This window comes from Rhipicephalus sanguineus, unplaced genomic scaffold (genome assembly GCF_013339695.2).
Source record: "Rhipicephalus sanguineus isolate Rsan-2018 unplaced genomic scaffold, BIME_Rsan_1.4 Seq1030, whole genome shotgun sequence".
In the NCBI taxonomy this organism is placed as follows: domain Eukaryota; kingdom Metazoa; phylum Arthropoda; class Arachnida; order Ixodida; family Ixodidae; genus Rhipicephalus; species Rhipicephalus sanguineus.
In genome coordinates, this window is record NW_023614199.1 from 1 (window position 1) to 19,572 (window position 19,572).

General features: G+C 44.6%; 1 protein-coding gene across 1 annotated transcript; it reads left to right on the top strand.

Moving 5' to 3' along the window:
• The first annotated feature begins 1,600 nt into the window (after positions 1 to 1,600).
• LOC119375932 (uncharacterized) lies at positions 1,601 to 3,530 on the top strand. Its single transcript, XM_037645953.2, has 2 exons — positions 1,601 to 1,727; positions 3,057 to 3,530. The coding sequence occupies exons 1-2, from the start codon at positions 1,618 to 1,620 to the stop codon at positions 3,313 to 3,315; spliced, it is 369 nt and encodes a 122-aa protein (XP_037501881.1). The 5' UTR covers positions 1,601 to 1,617; the 3' UTR covers positions 3,316 to 3,530.
• Positions 3,531 to 19,572: the final 16,042 nt, after the last annotated feature.

Below are 19,572 nucleotides of genomic sequence, written 5' to 3' on the forward strand. Positions count from 1 at the left end.
GTAGGGAGAGGAGGAAAAAAAGATAGAAAGAAAGAGGAAGCAAGCATCGCGTCGTCTTGCGACGAGATACCACACCACATGGCCAAACCGCGCATGCGCAGTAGCTAAGCTATGCCCACCGACGGAGACACACGCGCAACCTCCGCTCTTATAGTGCACAGCCTGGCTACGTACTCCCGAGGAGGAAGCCGCGCCTCTCCACTGTAGACGTTACGGTCTACGGCTAGTGCGAGCGGCGACGGGCCCGCCCTTCGTTGTGCCAAGCTTTGGGCGACTTAGTGCAAAGTGGCCGCAATTTTGTTATTATCTGTTTAAGGTGCCCATTAAAATTGAGGATCAGTGCAAGTAGACCAGTATTGGGTAGGGGGACAGTTGCAGCCATTAGAACAGCGATTATTGCTACCAAAGTAGACGTTGAAGTCTTATGCGTGTACAAAGTTCAAAAAGCCACTTACTTAGTATTTGTCTTAAATAAGATACAATTAGCTATTACCAGCCATAACACTTATTTAAGCTTAATTTGCTAAACATCTTCATTTCATGAACAGTTATTACAATGCAGCGTAAGTGGCAGTAATAGTGAACGATTATTGCGTGAAGAGGACGGAAAGGGCAATGTATGGATTAATGTATGGAGTCCTTAGTCCAGGACTCAGCTAACCCTTCAGGCTCGCTGGTTTTGGGTCGAGGAGGGTCAGGTTTCTATTCTTATCCATGCCAGTAAGCCAGGCATCCAACGGCCTGCTTCTAGGAATTCGCTACACTTTTGAGGAACTGATATTCGAGGGCCTGCGAATTGCATCGTCAGAAGTGAATCAAACAAGGTTTGTGTAGGCGGGGACGTACATACGTTTCAGCAGAAAATATAGAGATGAAGGAATGATTTTCTCTGACACAATTTAAGCTTTACAACGGAATTGGCGTAAGCAACAATCTCCCTTATGCGCTCCTACAAAGCAGTGGTGTGATACATTTACCGTTTCAGTCTGCCGAGCGCTATATTGCGACGTAAAACAATATTTGTAGCTTATGCACTAATAACACGTTTGCATATCCGATACAATAGACATAGGCGTGCTAAAGTGGGGGGAGGGCTGCAGGGCTGGCGCCGCCTCCACTAGTTTCGTAAGAGGGGAGGGAGGCGCAAAGTCTGCCCCACAAATTGAATTAGTAGGGAGGGGGCGCTGCGAAGAACCTTCGCTGCCCCCTGATGAGGAATACTGCGCACGCCTATGACAATAGAGACCGAGTATGGTCATTAAAAAGGTATGCAAGTGACATACTGCTTACGAAAAAAGACCTTAAGTCCGTGCACAGTTCCTCACATAAACCTAATGGAAGCATGGCGAAATGCTGATAGTAATTGTTTAGAAAAAGTGTGCACGTTAGGGCGATAAAGACTCAGAAATATTTTGTATAAAATGTTGGGTGTGCACCATTGGGCCAGCTGTGCTCAGAAGAAACAACTTTTGTCATAACCTCGTGATCACGGCGGGTACGCATGGATTACTTGGAAGTAACGATGCCTCTGACGAATACGCATTACATGCTTCTCTTTTCTGAAAGCCCAGATTTTGAATTTCTTCCACGGTAGATTACCAGAGAGGAATCAAGTGCATGAATTCTCATGGCGACAAGCTCCACAAGTGCATGCGAAGCTTCCACGACATTCTGGAACAGGCCGTGGTCAAGGGTCCCACGAACGAGGTTCTTCACTACACATGCTGGTTAGTATGTACTTCATTGCGCAGGCGGGAAGTTCCCCACTGCCTCTGTTGTTAATTGGTGTTGAATTGTAAAAATAATATTTGCTCTATTTTACGGGTCACAATCAACTGAAAATTCTTTACGCGTCCAAAAAATCCAAGTACACCGACGTCCTTCTATTCCACCGCCAGCAAAAGGCGGCGGCCGTGGCCCGGATTCGAACCCGCGCCCTCGAGCCTAGCGGCGTGACACCTTCTTGCGTGATAAGCTTCCACGCAAGGTGTCTTGAAAGCAGAAATATTCTATATAATTCTTAAAAATATATATGCAAAAAAATAAGGCAACGAAGAGTTGGCACGAGAGGAGAGCTCGCGCATGTTGTGCAGAAAACAACGTTTGTTTCACATGGACGTGTTTCTTATCTCGTTGCGTCACTAAACCCTTTGCTCCTCCCCTCTACCGGCGAAGACAGCTTTATTCCAGAATAATTATTTTATTACCTTAGTGATTCTAGTGAATTCCGTGGAATTCTTTGCAACATTTTATACAGGATACCTAAACAGCGATATTTTGTCGACACCGCCGCGACAGCTTAAAAACTATGGCGGCATTCTGCTCAGCTCAAAGTCTAGGGCTTAGTCCTCGACAAGGTGGCCCCATTGCCTTCTCGGCACTATGCGAAATTGCTCGTGTACGCATAGGTTTACTTGCGATTTAAAAAAACATCGGGCTTCGAAGTAAATTGTAGTTCGATCCGTGTGGCAGTGAACCTCAATATCAGGTGGCGAGTCGGGCACAGGAATCTTAGAAATAAATTCAATTTCCAGCCCTTCCCTATGAATACACACTTCTTACAGGCTGGCTCTGAACGCCCTCCGAGTGGATTTAATATCTGCTTACGTGTATAAAACGAAATTACGTCCTCTAGCCCAAGAACGAGCACATATCTCATTGTATACCGAAGTGTGAGCTTAGTCCATAAAAGAAACGACAGAAGCAGATCCTACCACGTTTTTAACCATACCGGGATTAAGGCCAAACTGAGCGTTTCCATTATAAGGCCGAAGCTTCATGGCGGCAGATAGGCCACCTCGTGAATGCCAGATTAAGTTATGATATTCGGCCCTTATACCGCGGTAGATATTTAGGCGTGCTTAAGAGATTGAGCGGTAAATCCTGATTATTTCATTGTTGCTTCGGTTATTGGTCGACAAGCCTGCGTGATAGCGAGAGTATTACCTTGCGAACTTATAGGGGCAACATGATAACACGTCTTGCGCTATGATGTTGTTTAGCGTATGTTTATTAGGAATCACCTATCTCGTGATTGATTTGCTCGTTTGCTGCAGCGCCTACCACGAGTTACTGGACTGCGTCTCCAAGACGCTGACGCCGTGCGAAAGCGTCGGCGCAAAGGACCTCATGATTGGCTTCTTGAACCAAGCCTTCGGTGAAACTCTGAACCTGGTCTGTGGCCGCTACACCAAGGGTTCAAGCGCCTGCCAGACTCTACCACCATTACCCCGGTTAGGACCCCAGGACCGCAAGATTGCGAACTACGTAGAGCTTTTATTGGAAGCCTCGGGTGCGCGTGGTCGCAAGAACTAGTCTTCAAGGTTGAAAAATGCACTTTAATATCCTACTCCAACCACTTCCTTCAAAATTGTCTCCTGTATCATAGAGCTTGTTTCACCAATCTATGAAAATATATGCGTTGCGTAACAGATGTTGGCGATTTTATATAGCACGGATTACTCTTTTCCATAGAAGACGGAATTGAAGAAGCTCACAGATACGCAGAAAAACTGCATAAAATCTCACCAACTATAAGCTTGTATAGGTCAGTCGATGCGTAAAAAATCCTATAAAAACGAAAAATTCATACAACCCCACTAAAGATGTAAAAGAATTCAGTCTGACATAACGACAGGAAACATCATGTAATCTGCAATCACACCTACACCGAATGTGTTGAAACGTAACTCTACTAGTAAGTACGAACTGCAGTCACATAACAAAACTAAAATGGACGCAATTGGTCCTGTCACAGGGACACTGAGTAATTTTGCTCATAAAGTGACACAGAACTGCCCCTTGTGTGGCGCTTAAAATGAGCTTTCACTCTTTACAACTTGCTTAGGTCAATAAGTTCAAACAAGACAGCTGACCTCTAGAAATTGGTATACCGCCGATAATTCCCGCTTTTTTAATGCATATTTTGCCTACTGCTCACGGATGTTCCTGAAAGTGAAGCGCCCTCAATCCAATGATATTAAATTGCTTAATAACAATCCTCTCTCACTTTCGTGTCATGGGCGCTCTAATAAAAGACGCACGTTCCGATCCACGTGGCCACAGGTGCATTCTAGACTTTCTGCTGGTGAAACATTCGGTGGAAGGTGTTTTTTGTTCCGCGGTACCGAGACACAAGCGATGTTCCGCCGTTTCAAGCGCTCTGCTTATAGTGATTATTGATGGGTTTCAAATTCGTGTGACGTTCACACCGAGCACGGATCCGGAAAGCGGAAAGGCGGATCCGGAAATCGGAGCCGGATTATGCGCAATAGCGGAAAATCCGCGGCCGCTTCCCCGGATCGCGCCCGGACCGATTTTCTCCGCGCGGAATAGTTTGCCGCTATGGCCGCAGCCAATCAGGGCCGAGACGCGCGCGCCCAGTACTGCGTAATGTCGCAAGATGGCGATACGTCAACCGTCGATTGGTGAATTGCTCCGCCCGCGCGGCGGAGCGTGCAGAAGGCAACGCGGTTGGTCTGAACAGCCGCGCGCCCTCGCTGCCTCTCCGCTTTGAAAATCCGCTTGCACGCTTGCGTGCGCTGCGTTCGCTGTGAACGTGCCTTTAGTGTAAATTAAGTTTGAAGATTATATTTCCGCCCAACAACGTCGCTCCTCAACAAAGGGCTGAGATCTGCCTCATGATATGCCGTGTTGCGCCTCATGTTATTGCTAGGCCTTGACATGACTTTTAAATGCGACGCATTTCTTAGCGAACCCAAGGCACTTTGAGCGTTGCTTTCTATCTATCTATCTATCTATCTATCTATCTATCTATCTATCTATCTATCTATCTATCTATCTATCTATCTATCTATCTATCTATCTATCTATCTATCTATCTATCTATCTATCTATCTATCTATCTATCTATCTAGCCGCGTACGTCTAGGTGCTCTCGTGATCGCTTCAATGTGGTGTAGGCAAAGGTGATATGGGAGGATAATAGGGTTTGAAGAATATGACTGTCCGGTCATGACATGAATGACGTGAAATTACCGTCTCGTGCCTCGTCAAACCCTTTCCTACAGACACGTGTGGCACATACACGTGTAACATGGGCCGTGGTATGCGGGTGTGCGCCACAGGTGATCGACTATTGATATCTACCCAGGAACGGTGAGAACAGGCACTAGTGAGTCAGTGAAGGAACTTTATTTCTCTTTTTAAGAAAGGGGAAGAGCCGGAGGGGAGAGAGGGGGGTATGCGATCCAGTCCCAGTAAGCGTCCGTCACCACTTTGTGTGGCATAACGTCAGACTACCAGTCGTGGTAGGCCTCCTCTACGTCATCAGCCCACCTCAGGACTCGGTGCTGGAGGGTGGGATCGGAGCTGCGCAGGGCAGTCTCCCACAGCTCCTCACTACTAATTAATGGTTAGAGAGTGCTGGCGGGAGATTTGATGGGACACTGCCACATGATGTGCGAGAGATCTGCTATCTGGACAGGGCGGAGGAGACACTTGGGTGACGGGTATGTGGCAAGGAAAAATAAGTGCAGAGTTCGCGGTATAAGAAATGTGCGAGTTTGTAGTTCCCGCCACAATATTTCTCTCTGACGTGGGCTAGGCAGAGAAAGAGGTCGATATGTTAAGCGTTGGTGTCTGTAATGTGTGCAAATTTCATGAAATGTGATCAGCGTGTCTTTATGGGTGTCTTGTGAGGAGTTATTGGGCCTTAGAGGTTGGCGCACATTTGCGGCCACTCGGTCTGTGAATCCTCAAGCAGCTGCATGAGCCATTTCGTTTCCTCGTTTTGTGGTGGGTGAGCGACGGGTAAGGAATGTGCGGTATTGGTAATATAACAACTACGGAAGTTCCGAGATAGCTGTCTTAGAGTCGCTAATTATGACATCGCAATCAGGCACTAGTAATTTAAATGCGAGAGTGCTAAGAAAAACCGACATTGGCAGTATAGACCCGATTAATGAAAATAATACAAATCGGAATACCCAAGCGTTCTGCGTGGCAGCCGGGTATTCTGCCACAGAGCCGTGCCGGTCTTGAAACCGCTTTGGAAAAAGATCATCGTAACGTCGGTGCAACGTCTATTGTGGTTGCGGTGCTGGCTATGCAATTTTATAACCAAGCAATAAACATTACATATGTACACCTATGATACATGCTTCATGTCGGGTTACCGTCAATTGTGGTTTCAGTGTTGGCTCCATTTTTATAGTAGTCTCATAAATATTACATTATATTCCTATGATTCAGCAAGCTATACTCAATTGTTGCTCGACCCCGGAGGAATGCGCTAACGAAGGTTGCGTATGATATTCCCATCATCGCACAGTAAAGTGCACTTCGTTTTGTTAATACTGACGTATGTGCCCTAACGTGAGTGGTTACTTTACGTCAGACCATTAGTTAACCTTTAAACGCCAGTGTAGACGTGCCTGGCGCGCCCATGTTGTGCACACTGCTACTACACTTACAAAAACACGACGGTCCACCTTGTAACGCTTGGCTCAAAGCCAAAAAATGCAGCATAGACAATTCCTCGCCGCCTGCTGTGCATGAAAGGGATTCCCATAAGGCGTGGTATCTGCCGAATTTTTCTCTTCTCGCTTACTTTTGTAAGTTGCTATAACATTTCGTTTCAATGCTAAACATTTCTTAGCGAACTTCTGCGACTTTGAGCGTATCTATCTATCTATCTATCTATCTATCTATCTATCTATCTATCTATCTATCTATCTATCTATCTATCTATCTATCTATCTATCTATCTATCTATCTATCTATCTATCTATCTATCTATCTATCTATCTATCTATCTAGCCGCCAAAGACTGTGTGCTGGCCTGGCCGTTTCATTAATTGGATGTATATCGACATTGGTATAGTATAACGATATTGTATGACGAATATAAATGACAGGTCATAGCATGAAAATCAACTCGTGTATGTCGTGATCGGCATGATTTACATGCCGTGGTCTTGGGGCTCTTGCGGCCGTTTCGTTAGCTTTATATATGCCGAAATTGGTATGGCGTGCCAAGAGTGTGAGGCGAACATAAGTGACCGGTCCTAACGTGCAAACCATGTAACGCATGTCATGTACAGCATGATTTACATAACATGGTCTCGGGGCGTTCGCGCCTATTTAATTAGATGGATATATACCAAAACTGGTATGACAAAATATTTCTGTATGACGTACATATAGGACACGCATGTGTCCTTATGATGATGATGACACGCATGTCATGTTCGGCATGACACACCTGCCATGCTCATTGTGCGCTCGCAGCCGGGCCGCTAGCAAGACATGTACCAATTATGGTATTGCGTGACGTGACTGTATGACGAACATAAATGACAGGTGGTAACGTGAAAATCGTGACATACATGTCATCTAGGGCATGATATACATCCAACGCTCATAGTGCGCTCGCGGCCGTTTCGCTAGTTTGACACGTACCCAGTTTGGTATTGCGAGACGTGACTGTACACTCTTAAAAAAAAGGGTGTCTGTACTGACTACCTTTGGGTGGTAATCGCCTCGCTACACATATGATGACCTTTTGGGGTGTCAAACGACTCCCTTCGTTCTTCAGACCAACGACTCCCTTCTTCACAATTTGGGGTGTCAAACGACTCCCTTCGTTCTTCAGACCAACGACTCCCTTCTTCACAAGCAGAGAGTCTACGTTACTCCCAACGCAGGAGTCTACATGACTACCTTTTATTTCCCGCTAGTACCTCTAGGTAGTCAGGGTGACCCCTTTGCCATGGTAACGCTGACCCCCACTGGAGCATTCCTTTGACTTCGTTGTCCTTAAGGACAGTGGTGTACATGACTCCCCTGGCAACAGTCAGTGTGACCACTTCGTGGTACTCAATGAGACACTCTGCAACAAATAATGCGTTTATTTTTCTTCTTGGTCGATATTGATGAAACTTGCTGAGTTTAGGTTTACTTATGTGGCGATTTGAAATATGCAATTATCTGGAAGAAAACGCAGTTTTTACACATAAAAATTTCATGTGTCTTGATGAGCAAGCCTTTCCAAACTTGGAGTTACAAAGTAAATCGACATATCGCTATAGTTAGGGGATAAAAACTGTATGCAATAGTTTTAAAGGAGTTTACTGCGCTGTTCTGGCATAATGTTCATGAACCCACTAGCCCACATACGAACTCGCGTTTTAAACCCATTTGAGTTAAAAGTTACGTAATATTGAACTCTCGTGAGCGAATCACCAGCTAGACATACACTTATTGGTCAATGTTCAGCATACTATGACTATTGTTAAGTGGGTTTAGGACATGCATTCTGGTTATGTTGCATACAGTTCCCATTTCATATTATTGTGATATGCTTACTTTGTAACTCGTGCAGGCCTAACATGGCACATGAAATGTTTGATATACTTAACACGACATATAATAGTAGAAAAATATTTGCATTTTCAAAATCAGCGTACAAATACACATAAACTAAACAAGTTTTATAGAGATTGATCAAGAATTTCAAAAGAACTTCAAATCAGAGCAAACACCATTAGGGTTTTTATCTGACAATCGACGAAAGTTGGTGCCGCTACCTCTTGTTACTCACCAAGGCACTTCCACCGGGTTTACTCAAACAGGAACACTGTGGTGGATGCATGACAGCCGCAACAAGTTTTTGTAGCAACTTTACAGTGCTGCATTCGATTCCTCTGGGGGAAATAAAATACTACTCGAAGTTTATATAGATGAGTCTCCGAACAATTTCCGCTCGCGTAAAACAACAAAAAATGTTGATTCTAGAAGAAAGTAAGCCATGCAACACGGAAACAGAAGAGATGCGGACAGCTCAAACGCTAGCGTTTGGTTTGTCTTGTCTTCTCTTTCACGTCTGCATGCCTTCATCCTATAAACAAACTGAAATTTCTGCGATTCGTAAAATTATTCTTTGAATCGGTTTTAAACACTTCATGCCATTTCATACATGTTCACATTGTAATGACAACCTACTGTTTTATCAGTAAGCACCTAAACTGTAGGCACAACATCCTGCGAATAATGCGTAGTCCTTAGCCACGTCACCACAATTGTTAAGCATTTTATATATATATATATATATATATATATATATATCTGTGTGTGTGTGTGTGTGTGTTTGACATTTTTGAGCGCGCAAAAGAACAGGGACGAAAAACGACGCGGACACAGCGCTGACTTCCAACATATGCTTTATTTTCTACAGTGGTACATATCTATATATAGACAACAAAAAGCAACGCACGCAGGCGCATTGTACAGGAAGGCTTCATGTAAAACCACAAATAAGTATGCATGATAAGCAATCAAACAACCTGATACCGGATTTTTTTCTTCTTCAAGAGATCAAGCGGTCATTCCTGACTACCACTATCGTCTAGTCACCCTGTGGGCCTTGCTTAGAAAGTCTAGTTCTTTTTGGATAGGTCAATTGAAGGTGCACTAATGCACATGTCTACCAAACTTGCAATCTTCGCCGCTTCAATTATCTCACGTGTTGTTTGTGCCTGGCTCCTTCCTGTCGCAGTGCACTGCGAATACATGGGATCGCACCCACACTTCCTGCAGTGGAAAGCCAAATGTCCCACACCTCCAGTTCGCACGTTATTTGCGTGCTCACGCAGCCTGTCATTGGCACACCGTCCCGTCTGCCCTATGTATTTCTTGCCACAGGACAGCAGTAACTCATAAACGATGTTCTCACATTTAACAAAGCTTTCTTTGTGCTTTTATTGGCACGTGGGTTTTTCAGAACCACTGTAGGAGGCCTTGCACAGATTATAAAGCTTGTTTGGTGCTGAAAGGACGACTCTTACGTTGGCGTTGTTTCCTATCTTTTTCAGCCTATGTGAGACATCGTGAAGGTACGGTATGACGGCGCATTTCTGCTTGACAGGCTCCGTTTCTGGTGAAGCCTGCTCCTCACCCTCGCGAGCATGTTTGACAGTCTTGAGAAGACCCTCCGCCACAGATGTGATGACATACTGAGGAAACCCCGCCTTTTTCAGGCGGTCAGCTTGCGCCTGGCAACTACACGAACACTTGTGAGGACATGAGCGGCGAAGCGCATTCATTAGGGTTAATTTTGCAATACCCCTTTTAACTAGCTTGGAGTGCCCCGCCACGGTGGTCTAGTGGTTATGGCGCTCGACTGCTGACCCGAAGGTCGCGGGATGGAATCCCGGCCGCGGTGGCTGCATTTTCGGTGGAGGCGAAAATGTTTGAGGCCCGTGTACTTAGATTTAGGTGCACGTTAAAGAACCCCAGGTGGTCGAAATTTCCGGAGCCCTCCACTACGGCGTCTCTCATAATCATATGGTGGTTTTGGGACGTTAAACCCCAGATATTATTATTAACTAGCTTGGAGTGGCCCGAAGAAAACGGCAGAAGCGGCTTATTGGCCCTAGGCTCGTACGACCAGCAGACCTGGTCTCGCTCGAAAAACATTCGTATGTCAAGAAAACGCAAGGCGTTGTTTTGCGGCATTTCATGCGTGACTGCGAGCGGTTGCAGGAAACGCGTGAACAGATCAAGTACGTTTGAAGAATCATTGCCAAATTCGCCTGGACTTGATTCTAGAAAGACAACGTAGTCGTCTACATATCTAAACACCTTCTTTACATTTGTGCCTGTTAGCTCTGTTTCTAGTTTCTAGTAACAGGCACAAATGTAAAGAAGGTGTTTAGATATGTAGACGACTACGTTGTCTTTCTAGAATCAAGTCCAGGCGAATTTGGCAATGATTCTTCAAACGTACTTGATCTGTTCACGCGTTTCCTGCAACCGCTCGCAGTCACGCATGAAATGCCGCAAAACAACGCCTTGCGTTTTCTTGACTTACGAATGTTCTTTGAGCGAGACCAGGTCTGCTGGTCGTACCAACCTAGGGCCAATAAGCCGCTTCTGCCGTTTTCTTCGGGCCACTCCAAGCTAGTTAAAAGGGGTATTGCAAAATTAACCCTAATGAATGCGCTTCGCCGCTCATGTCCTCACAAGTGTTCGTCTAGTTTCCAGGCGCAAGCTGACTGCCTGAAAAAGGCGGGGTTTCCTCAGTATGTCGTCACATCTGTGGCGGAGGGTCTTCTCAAGACTGTCAAACATGCTCGCGAGGGTGAGGAGCAGGCTTCACCAGAAACGGAGCCTGTCAAGCAGGAATGCGCCGTCATACCGTACCTTCACGATGTCTCACATAGGCTGAAAAAGATAGGAAACAACGCCAACGTAAGAGTCGTCCTTTCAGCACCAAACAAGCTTTATAATCTGTGCAAGGCCTCCTACAGTGGTTCTGAAAAACCCAGGTGCCAAAAAAAGCACAAAGAAAGCTTTGTTAAATGTGAGAACAACATCGTTTATGAGTTACTGCTGTCCTGTGGCAAGAAATACATAGGGCAGACGGGACGGTGTGCCAATGACAGGCTGCGTAAGCACGCAAATAACGTGCGAACTGGAGGTGTGGGACATTTGGCTTTCCACTGCAGGAAGTGTGGGTGAGGTCCCATGTATTCGCAGTGCACTGCGACAGGAAGGAGCCAGGCACAAACAACACGTGAGATAATTGAAGTGGCGAAGATTGCAAGTTTGGGAGACATGTGCATTAGTGCACCTTCAATTGACCTATCCAAAAAGAACTAGACTTTCTAAGCAAGGCCCACGGGGTGACTAGACGATAGTGGTAGTCAGGAATGACCGCTTGATCTCTTAAAGAAGAAAAAAATCCAGTATCAGGTTGTTTGGTTGCTTATCATGCATACTTATTTGTGGTTTTACATGAAGCCTTCCTGTACAATGCGCCTGCGTGCGTTGCTTTTTGTTGTCTATATATGTATGTACCACTGTAGAAAATAAAGCATATGTTGGAAGTCAGCGCTGTGTCTGCGTCGTTTTTCGTCCCTGTTCTTTTGCGCGCTCAAAAAGTCAAACATGAATTACCAACTTGCCGATGCCTACGCTCTCTCAATATATATGTGTGTGTGTGTGTGTGTGTGTGTGTGTGTGTGTGTGTGTGTGTGTGTGTGTGTGTGTCATTCCATGCCAAGTGTCCCAGACGTGGCGCTCGCACATCACAGATTTTGCTGATAAAATTTGTGCCTTTTTCCTGTGCCACATGGAGTATTGTGGCAAAACACTTTTGGTCGAAAAAAATTTTGACAATCATGGCACCCCCTCGAAATTCGCTTCTATTTATTAAACTGTACCTAATAGAAAAATGTGTATAAAATCTATTTTTGTGTGTTGAGCTACGAAACCGCGCTTGCGCTATCACAGAGGTTCTGTTTAGTTGTCCCATTCATTATTTCCGATTTTTTTTGTGTTTCACTACCAGCTACGTAGCTTCAAAAACTACAAAAATCTTCAATGTTCGTGAATTTTTCTTGAGCTATTTGCAACTCACCCTAACCAATATTAATCATAGCCTGATTTCCAGGAAAGTGTATTTTAGTACAGAAATGTTTAGGGGTAAAATAGACTTCAAATCTTTCCGAAAAAATTGACATATTTGAGAAAATGTACGATTTGTCACATGTTTGACCGCATTTTTCATACTGATGCGGTCAAAGTAAAAATCCTCGTCATGTGGCGTTTGATAGAAGACTTCATCGTTAAGTAACGAAGAAAGTCTAATCAAATCATTTTTTTTTGTTTTAAGGAAGAAAATTTTTGAATTTGGCCCTCCGATCGCGCAGTGCATTTCATTTTGCTGCCACTTCGCCGCAAAGCACGTGGTCGCCCTTACAGCTGACACTCGTCACAGGCAGCGGCCAGATGAGAGATGTATGTCAGCGGCTCGTGAGTGGTCGAAAGCAAGGAGGTTTAAATAAAACTTGCTGGAGTGGAGGCCGCCTATATTTACCAATGGGCCGCAGTGAAGCCGCGCCGCGCGCGCGGCGGCCATCTTGCCATAGGCAAGAAACGGGAGCCAAAGCGCGCCCGCGGCGCTGGCCGCGTCTTTCCGCCGTGGTTTTTAATGGTTATAATGGCGAACATTAAGGGAGAAGTTCTCAAGAATAAGAAGCCAAATCGCAGATAAAAATGCGGTCAGTTTTATTCTGTTTCTATTGGCGTTTTCCTTGCAAGCATGCACACCGAAGGGCCTGTATCACTGTTGTTTTTTTTAAATAATTATTTTCGTAAGAGCAGACCTCACTTCTCGGCATTCATTTTCCTGTTTATTTCGTTCGTCATGTGACGGAGTCTTATGCATATATGGAGTTTGGCCACTTTCTTTGAGCGGAATATAAACGTGGGTCCAAAGCACCACACTCGATATGCTCATCGAGAAGGATATATATTCGTCAAGGCTTGAAAGCCATCTCTTTTCTCAAGACAAGCTCAATATCTCCAAAATGAATAGTTTTGGCTTTGCATGGACCTGCTTCAAGGGCATTCAGCTTGCAGTCGACACTATTTCAATAGATACAGCTTTTTCGATACTATTTCGTTGGCTCGGCCGCTCTCTCTAATTACCCTGTCAATGAATCAATTAAAAACGCCCAAGTGGCATAAGTCATAAGTTTAAGCCAACGAGCATAGTCTGTCATCATGTATTCCAGTCCCAAAGTCCGCATATATCTAACCGTTTAGTCGCCCACAATCTAAACTTGTTTTCTCATTTGTAATCAACAATCAAAGTACAGTAGAGTTTTTGTGCGGCATTGGGCTAGCTTTTTCGAGACAGTGACTCATCTGCGAAGCAGCATTTTCTTTGATGGAATTCTATACACCGTTCTCGTATAGAGCGCTCTGCTGACAGTGCGCGATTAAACTTCGTGCGTACATACTCGTAAGCTGATGGAGAACAGAAGTGCAGCGTTAACGCAAACGCCCGCAGCTCGGATGGAATACGTGCCTTTCTGGTCTTTTCGTGCTCTAGGGGTTGCTGTATGTATGGGGGAAGGCTGCAGTGAACATCGCCCTGCCCGACTCAGACATGAGCTTTTGAACCTTGATCTCCTTTATTATCGCTTGAGGATCGAGCCTTGGTCTTTTTGGTTAGCGTGCAATTTTTATGCTGCAGAATTTTCATCTTGAGCTGTTTTATCTCTTCTTAAAAAAGATGAAGCATTCCTTCGTAATGCTGCCGTATAAGTGATGCAACTGTCACATCTTCAACAACTTTTTTCAATTTGAACGCATCTAACAGCCGGAGTACCCCTGGGCGATCGGTTAGGTCGCTTTATTTGCAGCTGGAAAGAGCACTGCACAGTTCAGACCTGCTGGTTTTACTCGCTGCACTGCATAAAGCAAATACAAATATAACGAAAAAATGCACGAATGTAAGAAAAAACAGGTCCTTGTATATTGCCTAAGTGACGTTACATAACCTCGTAGTTGCGAGCTACCCTTTTATAGCATGAACAGGGCAACCGATAACGAAATATCGCCTATTTATATAATTTCAATGAATAGCAAGCGGTGCGTTATTTTCCTATTCGCGCTCCGCACCAGTGGTATCAACAAGCGCAAGAATGTGTATCACTGGGTTTTGCAAGTGTTTTACAAATGTGTCAAGCACAGCTAGTCGAAGAACTCCCAGGTCGCAGCCTAGTGCGGTCGAAACAATTTGGCGAAAAGTGCCTCTAACATATGAGATCGCCGTCTTTTGGCTTCCAGACTTCCCGTCAAACAGCCTGCTCCGACGTGCTTCGAACATTTGAGTCCTTACGAAACCGGTTAGGAAAAAAGAATGACCGTCAGATGTGAAATTAGAGACAGACTGCGGGCTGTCAGCATGTGTTTCGGCATATAGAGCGGGCTGTCAGCATGTGTTCAGGCATATAGAGAAGTTTTCATCGAGCTCGAAATGTTCTGCTTACAACTGAAACTTCATCCCAGAGTATCTTTTCGCTCTATTTATACAGCCGTACGCAACGCACAATGTATCCAACAACGTCCGGACGCCACCACGCCAGAGAACAGCTAGAACATTTATGCGGCCGCTGCAGCATGTGTTGCGGAGGGCGCGCTTTCTGCCTATGGCAAGATGGCGGCACGCGGCTTCAGCTGAGGGGCGCCTCCTCCACTCCAGCAAATTTTATTTTAACCTCCTTGGTCGAAAGTCTTGTCGCGCTGTCAGGGCGACGAGTAATGAATTTGCGTTACAATGAGCATTTGCTAGGCGGGCCCAATGGGAAATATGGACGCCCGAGAGCAGCATGTGGAGTCGTTGGCACAATGTCCTAGAGGGACGTCTGCACAACTAGCATACACATACTGAAAGAAATAATGCACACTGTACACACTTCTTTCTCAGGGTATACATGTTGTACAGACGGCCTCTAGCACAATGTGCCAATGACGCCATAGGGTGCTCTCGGGCGTCCATACTTCCCATTGGGCCCGCCAAGCAAGCTCACATTGTAACGCGAATTCATTACTCGTCGCCCTGACATCAACGTGACAAGACTTTCGACCACTCACGAGCCACTGACATACATCTCGCATCTGGCCGTTGCCTGTGACGAGTGTCAGCTGCAAGGGCTACCACGTGCTTTGCGGCGAAGTGGCAACAAAATGAAATGCACTGCGCGTTCGGAGGGTCAAATTCAAAAATTATTTTCTTCCTTAAAAGAAAAAAATGATTTGATAAGACTTTTTTCATTACTTAACGATGAAGTCTTTTATCAAACGCCGCATGACGAGGATTTTTACTTTGACCGCATCAGTATGAAAAATATGGTCAAACATGCAACAAATCGTACATTCTCTCTAATTTCACAATTTTTTTTCGGAAAGATCTGAAGTCTATTTTACCCCTAAACATTTCTGTACTAAAATACACTTTCCTGGAAATCAGGCTATTATTAATATTGGTTAGGGTGAGTTCCAGATAGCTCAAGAAAAATTCACGAACTTTGAAGATTTTTGTAGTTTTTGAAGCTACGTAGCTGGTAGTGAAACACAAAAATTCGGAAATAATGAATGGGACAACTAAACAGAACCTCTGCGATAGCGCAAGCGCAGTTTAGAAGCTCAACAGACAAAAGTAGATTTTATACACATTTTTCTATTAGGTACAGTTTAATAAATAGAAGCGAAATTCGAGGGGGTGCCAGGACCGTCAAAAATTTTTTCGAGCAAGAATGTTTTGCCACAATACTCCATGTGGCACAGGAAAAAGGCACAAATTTTATCAGCAAAAGCTGCGATGTGCGAGCGCCACGTCTGGGACACTTGGCATGGAATGACCCTTAAATATAAGAGCTACAGAAAGATCACGAAGGTCCTGATACTGTAGGAAGGCATTTGACACACGACGTACGTTTTAGCACTATGCTAATGCTAAAACGTACGTCGTGTGTCAAGTACCTTATATATATAAGGTATGATACATATAAATACATATATTTAGCGGTGGTATGGAGAGTTCTGTACAGAACTGAAATACAGAAACACCGTCCAGAAATACAGCGAGACACATTACTGTCAGAATGAGTGAGATATGAAAAGCAATAGTTTCGCTAACATCGTTCATTACTGTCAAATGCGGCAATACACTAGACCTGGCATAAACATTAGCATAGCCAGCAGTCAGTTTTTATGAATAGGAATCAATGGCCAGCCATCAAGCACTTCTTTGCGACATCCATTACACATTTTATGTGGCATACAGCGCAAAACATGCCACATGTGTAGTTCTCATGCAGTACAGCATTCTCATGTAGTCATCTGAGATGCAGGACCCCAATAGGTGACACAGCTTGCGTGCATGAGCTTGGCAGTGTCGTATTCCCAGACCATGTCAGGGTCAGGTGGCATTCTGGCGAAAAGGACAGCAGGTTGCACTGATTCGAGACCACTCACGGCCAGACCTTAAGCGTGGCTATTCCGAATTCTTGGACACGTCTTGACTACCTCGAGACACGAAGTTTCCAAGGAGGCTTCCTGGTCAAATGCAGCTGTAGAGCTTCAATGTGCAGTCTTGAAGCAACCTGAAATAGTCAAGTGCACAAAAATAAACACATGATGACAGACAGATCGATCACCTTTTAATCTGACAAGGGCAGCGCTCACACACCAGATTCCATGAAGTGTCATGGCAATGAACAAAACCAGGGATACTCATTAACTTTGCTGTACTTTGAGGGTCTGTTACTCCCTTAGCCAGCTGCAACTGTTTCCGCTGCATGACCTCCGTACAATTAGAAGGACGTTTTTTTTAGAGAACGCATATTTCTTATCAAAATTGTATAATAGTCATGCTCAAGATGTTTTCGCGCACACACTCTATGTCAAGAAGGAAATAGTTTGCTGCAACTAAAATGGCAATGAAGAGATTAATTAACAAAAACTCATTAATTAACTTTTAATTCCTGACCTGGAGGTAGTTGTTTATATTAGAAAGTTGTATCGCGTGCCAATTTATGGCATACACATTTTTTTTAATCGCGAAAGTTACACGTAATTCGTGATATTCATCCTTGAATTTCAAGGACGAAATCGAAACTGATAGCGCCTGACGTGCAGGAAACGTCGCTTCTCTGTTACGTAAGCTCGGAGCTACACGTGAAAAGAAGGTGATGATAGTTCAATGAAGGTGGGCCGAAGCAGAATGTGATCAGGAAAATCTGCAAGCATTCAGAAATACACAAGTAAACAGCTTATTATTTGGGTGCGATGTGTGGTACTTATCTGTAAACACAGAAAGAAAAGGTTGATATTACTGCCGTTTCGGATGCGCGCATCTCGAAAGAAACAAATGAGCACCAAACGCCACATGCAAAGGTAAGGCAATCCGCTGACGTAAGTTAGATGACTTGCCAGTTTTCACGAAAAGGTACGACCACGACGCGCCTTCATTCAAATTTCGTCACTCCCTTGTCGCGGGCAGCTCCGGTCTGACGTAACAGAAAAACCGCGTTTTCTGTGTGCCGGACACGATCAGTTTTGATTTAGCCCTTAAAATTTCACAATAAATATCTCGAGTTACGTAAAACTTTCATGATTTCTGAAAAATGGGTATACCATAAAGCGGCACGCACTACAAATTTCTAATATAAACAACTGCCCTCAAGTCAATAAATAAAAATTAGTTAACGGGTTTTGTTAATTAGTCCCGTCAACGCATTTTTTGTTGCGGCAGATTATTTCCGCCTCGAACTAGAGTACTACTGGAGCGTGACTGTCATAGAGTTTTTTTATAAAAGATATGTACTGTCTGAAAAAAAATCACCCTGTATAGCATGGCAGCAGTATTTTAATAATAATAATAATTGTTGTGGTTTGACGTCCCAAAACCACGATAAGATTATGAGAGACGCCGTAGTGGAGGGCTTCGGAAGTTTCGACCACCTGGAGTTCTTTAACGTGCACCTAAATCTAAGCACACGGGTCTAAACCATTTTCGCCTCCATCGAAAATGCGGCCGCGGCGGCCAGGATTCGATCCCGCAACCTGCGGGTCAGCAGTAGAGCACCATAACCACTAGACTAGCAGTATTTTAACGAAGACCTGTAGGTCGCGGGATCGAGTCCCGGCCTCGGCGGCTGCATTTTCGTTGGAGGCGAAAATGTTTGAGGCCCGTGTACTTAGATTTAGCTGCACGTTAAAGAACCCCAGGTAGTCGAAATTTCCAGAGCCCTCTACTATGGCGTCTCTCAATCATATCGTGGTTTTGGGATGTTAAACGCCAAATGTTATTATTAGTTTAACGAAGAAAACGGCAAAATGTGTATACAGCTACACGAAATATGGCGAATGTACGACAAGACTAGGCTTGCCTTCACTGCCTTCTTTCTGTCGCATCATTGTGAGCGTGCCCTTCTAGTGCCTGGCTTCAGAACAGCTGCACGAAGGTGCAGCTATTCTAAAGGCCTAATGTGCCATTTTTTCTTCAGATCTATATCAACAGGCAAAGGTCTCGTTTTTCCGTTTGTCTGGAAGGACAACCCACCAGCCAGCGTTGACCAGTATAGAGGGTTGGGAGCAAACTCGGGCAAACTGTGCAGCACAAACATCACCTCAAACCTCAAACAATCGAGGTGATGAGAAGCGGTCAAACAAAAAGGAACAGTGCTGAAGTGACTTATATACATATTAAAAACAACAGCTGATTATGGCACGAAATTGGGACAATTAAGGTGCATTGTAAAAGAATGTCAAATGAGGTACCCTGCTGTAAAAAGTGCTAAATATTCATTGCAGACTATGGCGAATAGAATTCAAATAGGATACAGCGAGTGTTTCGAGGTATAATGACGAAGCAATAATTGCTAGAGATTTATGAGCGAAAAGCACAATGCGATTAAGCGGTGCTACATAGTGGGAGATCACGGATTAATTTCAACTACCTGGAGTTCTTCAACGTGCACAAATTAGAGGGCATGGGAGTTTCTGTATCTCGCCCCCTTCTAAATGCAGCTGCCAGGGTCAGGAATAGAACCCGCGTCCTTGGGCTTCGCAGCGTAACGCTTCCAAGTCCATTTTAAGGGATTTTTGTCCACTGCCCACAACATCACTGTAGACTGTATCTTTGTGTTGAAAATAATAACGAACTGAACCACGGCTGGTATAACAAAGGCATCCAATATCCACGAAACACAGCGTTTGAGCAGTATGTTTACTGCCATTATTACTAGCTGGTGT

Excerpts from the sequence above, each read along its gene's own strand:
- LOC119375932 (XM_037645953.2), top strand. The coding sequence starts at position 1,618 with ATGAATTCTCATGGCGACAAGCTCCACAAGTGCATGCGAAGCTTCCAC. Across the intron at positions 1,728-3,056 it reads GTTCTTCACTACACATGCTG|CGCCTACCACGAGTTACTGG; the intron begins GTTAGTATGTAC and ends CGTTTGCTGCAG.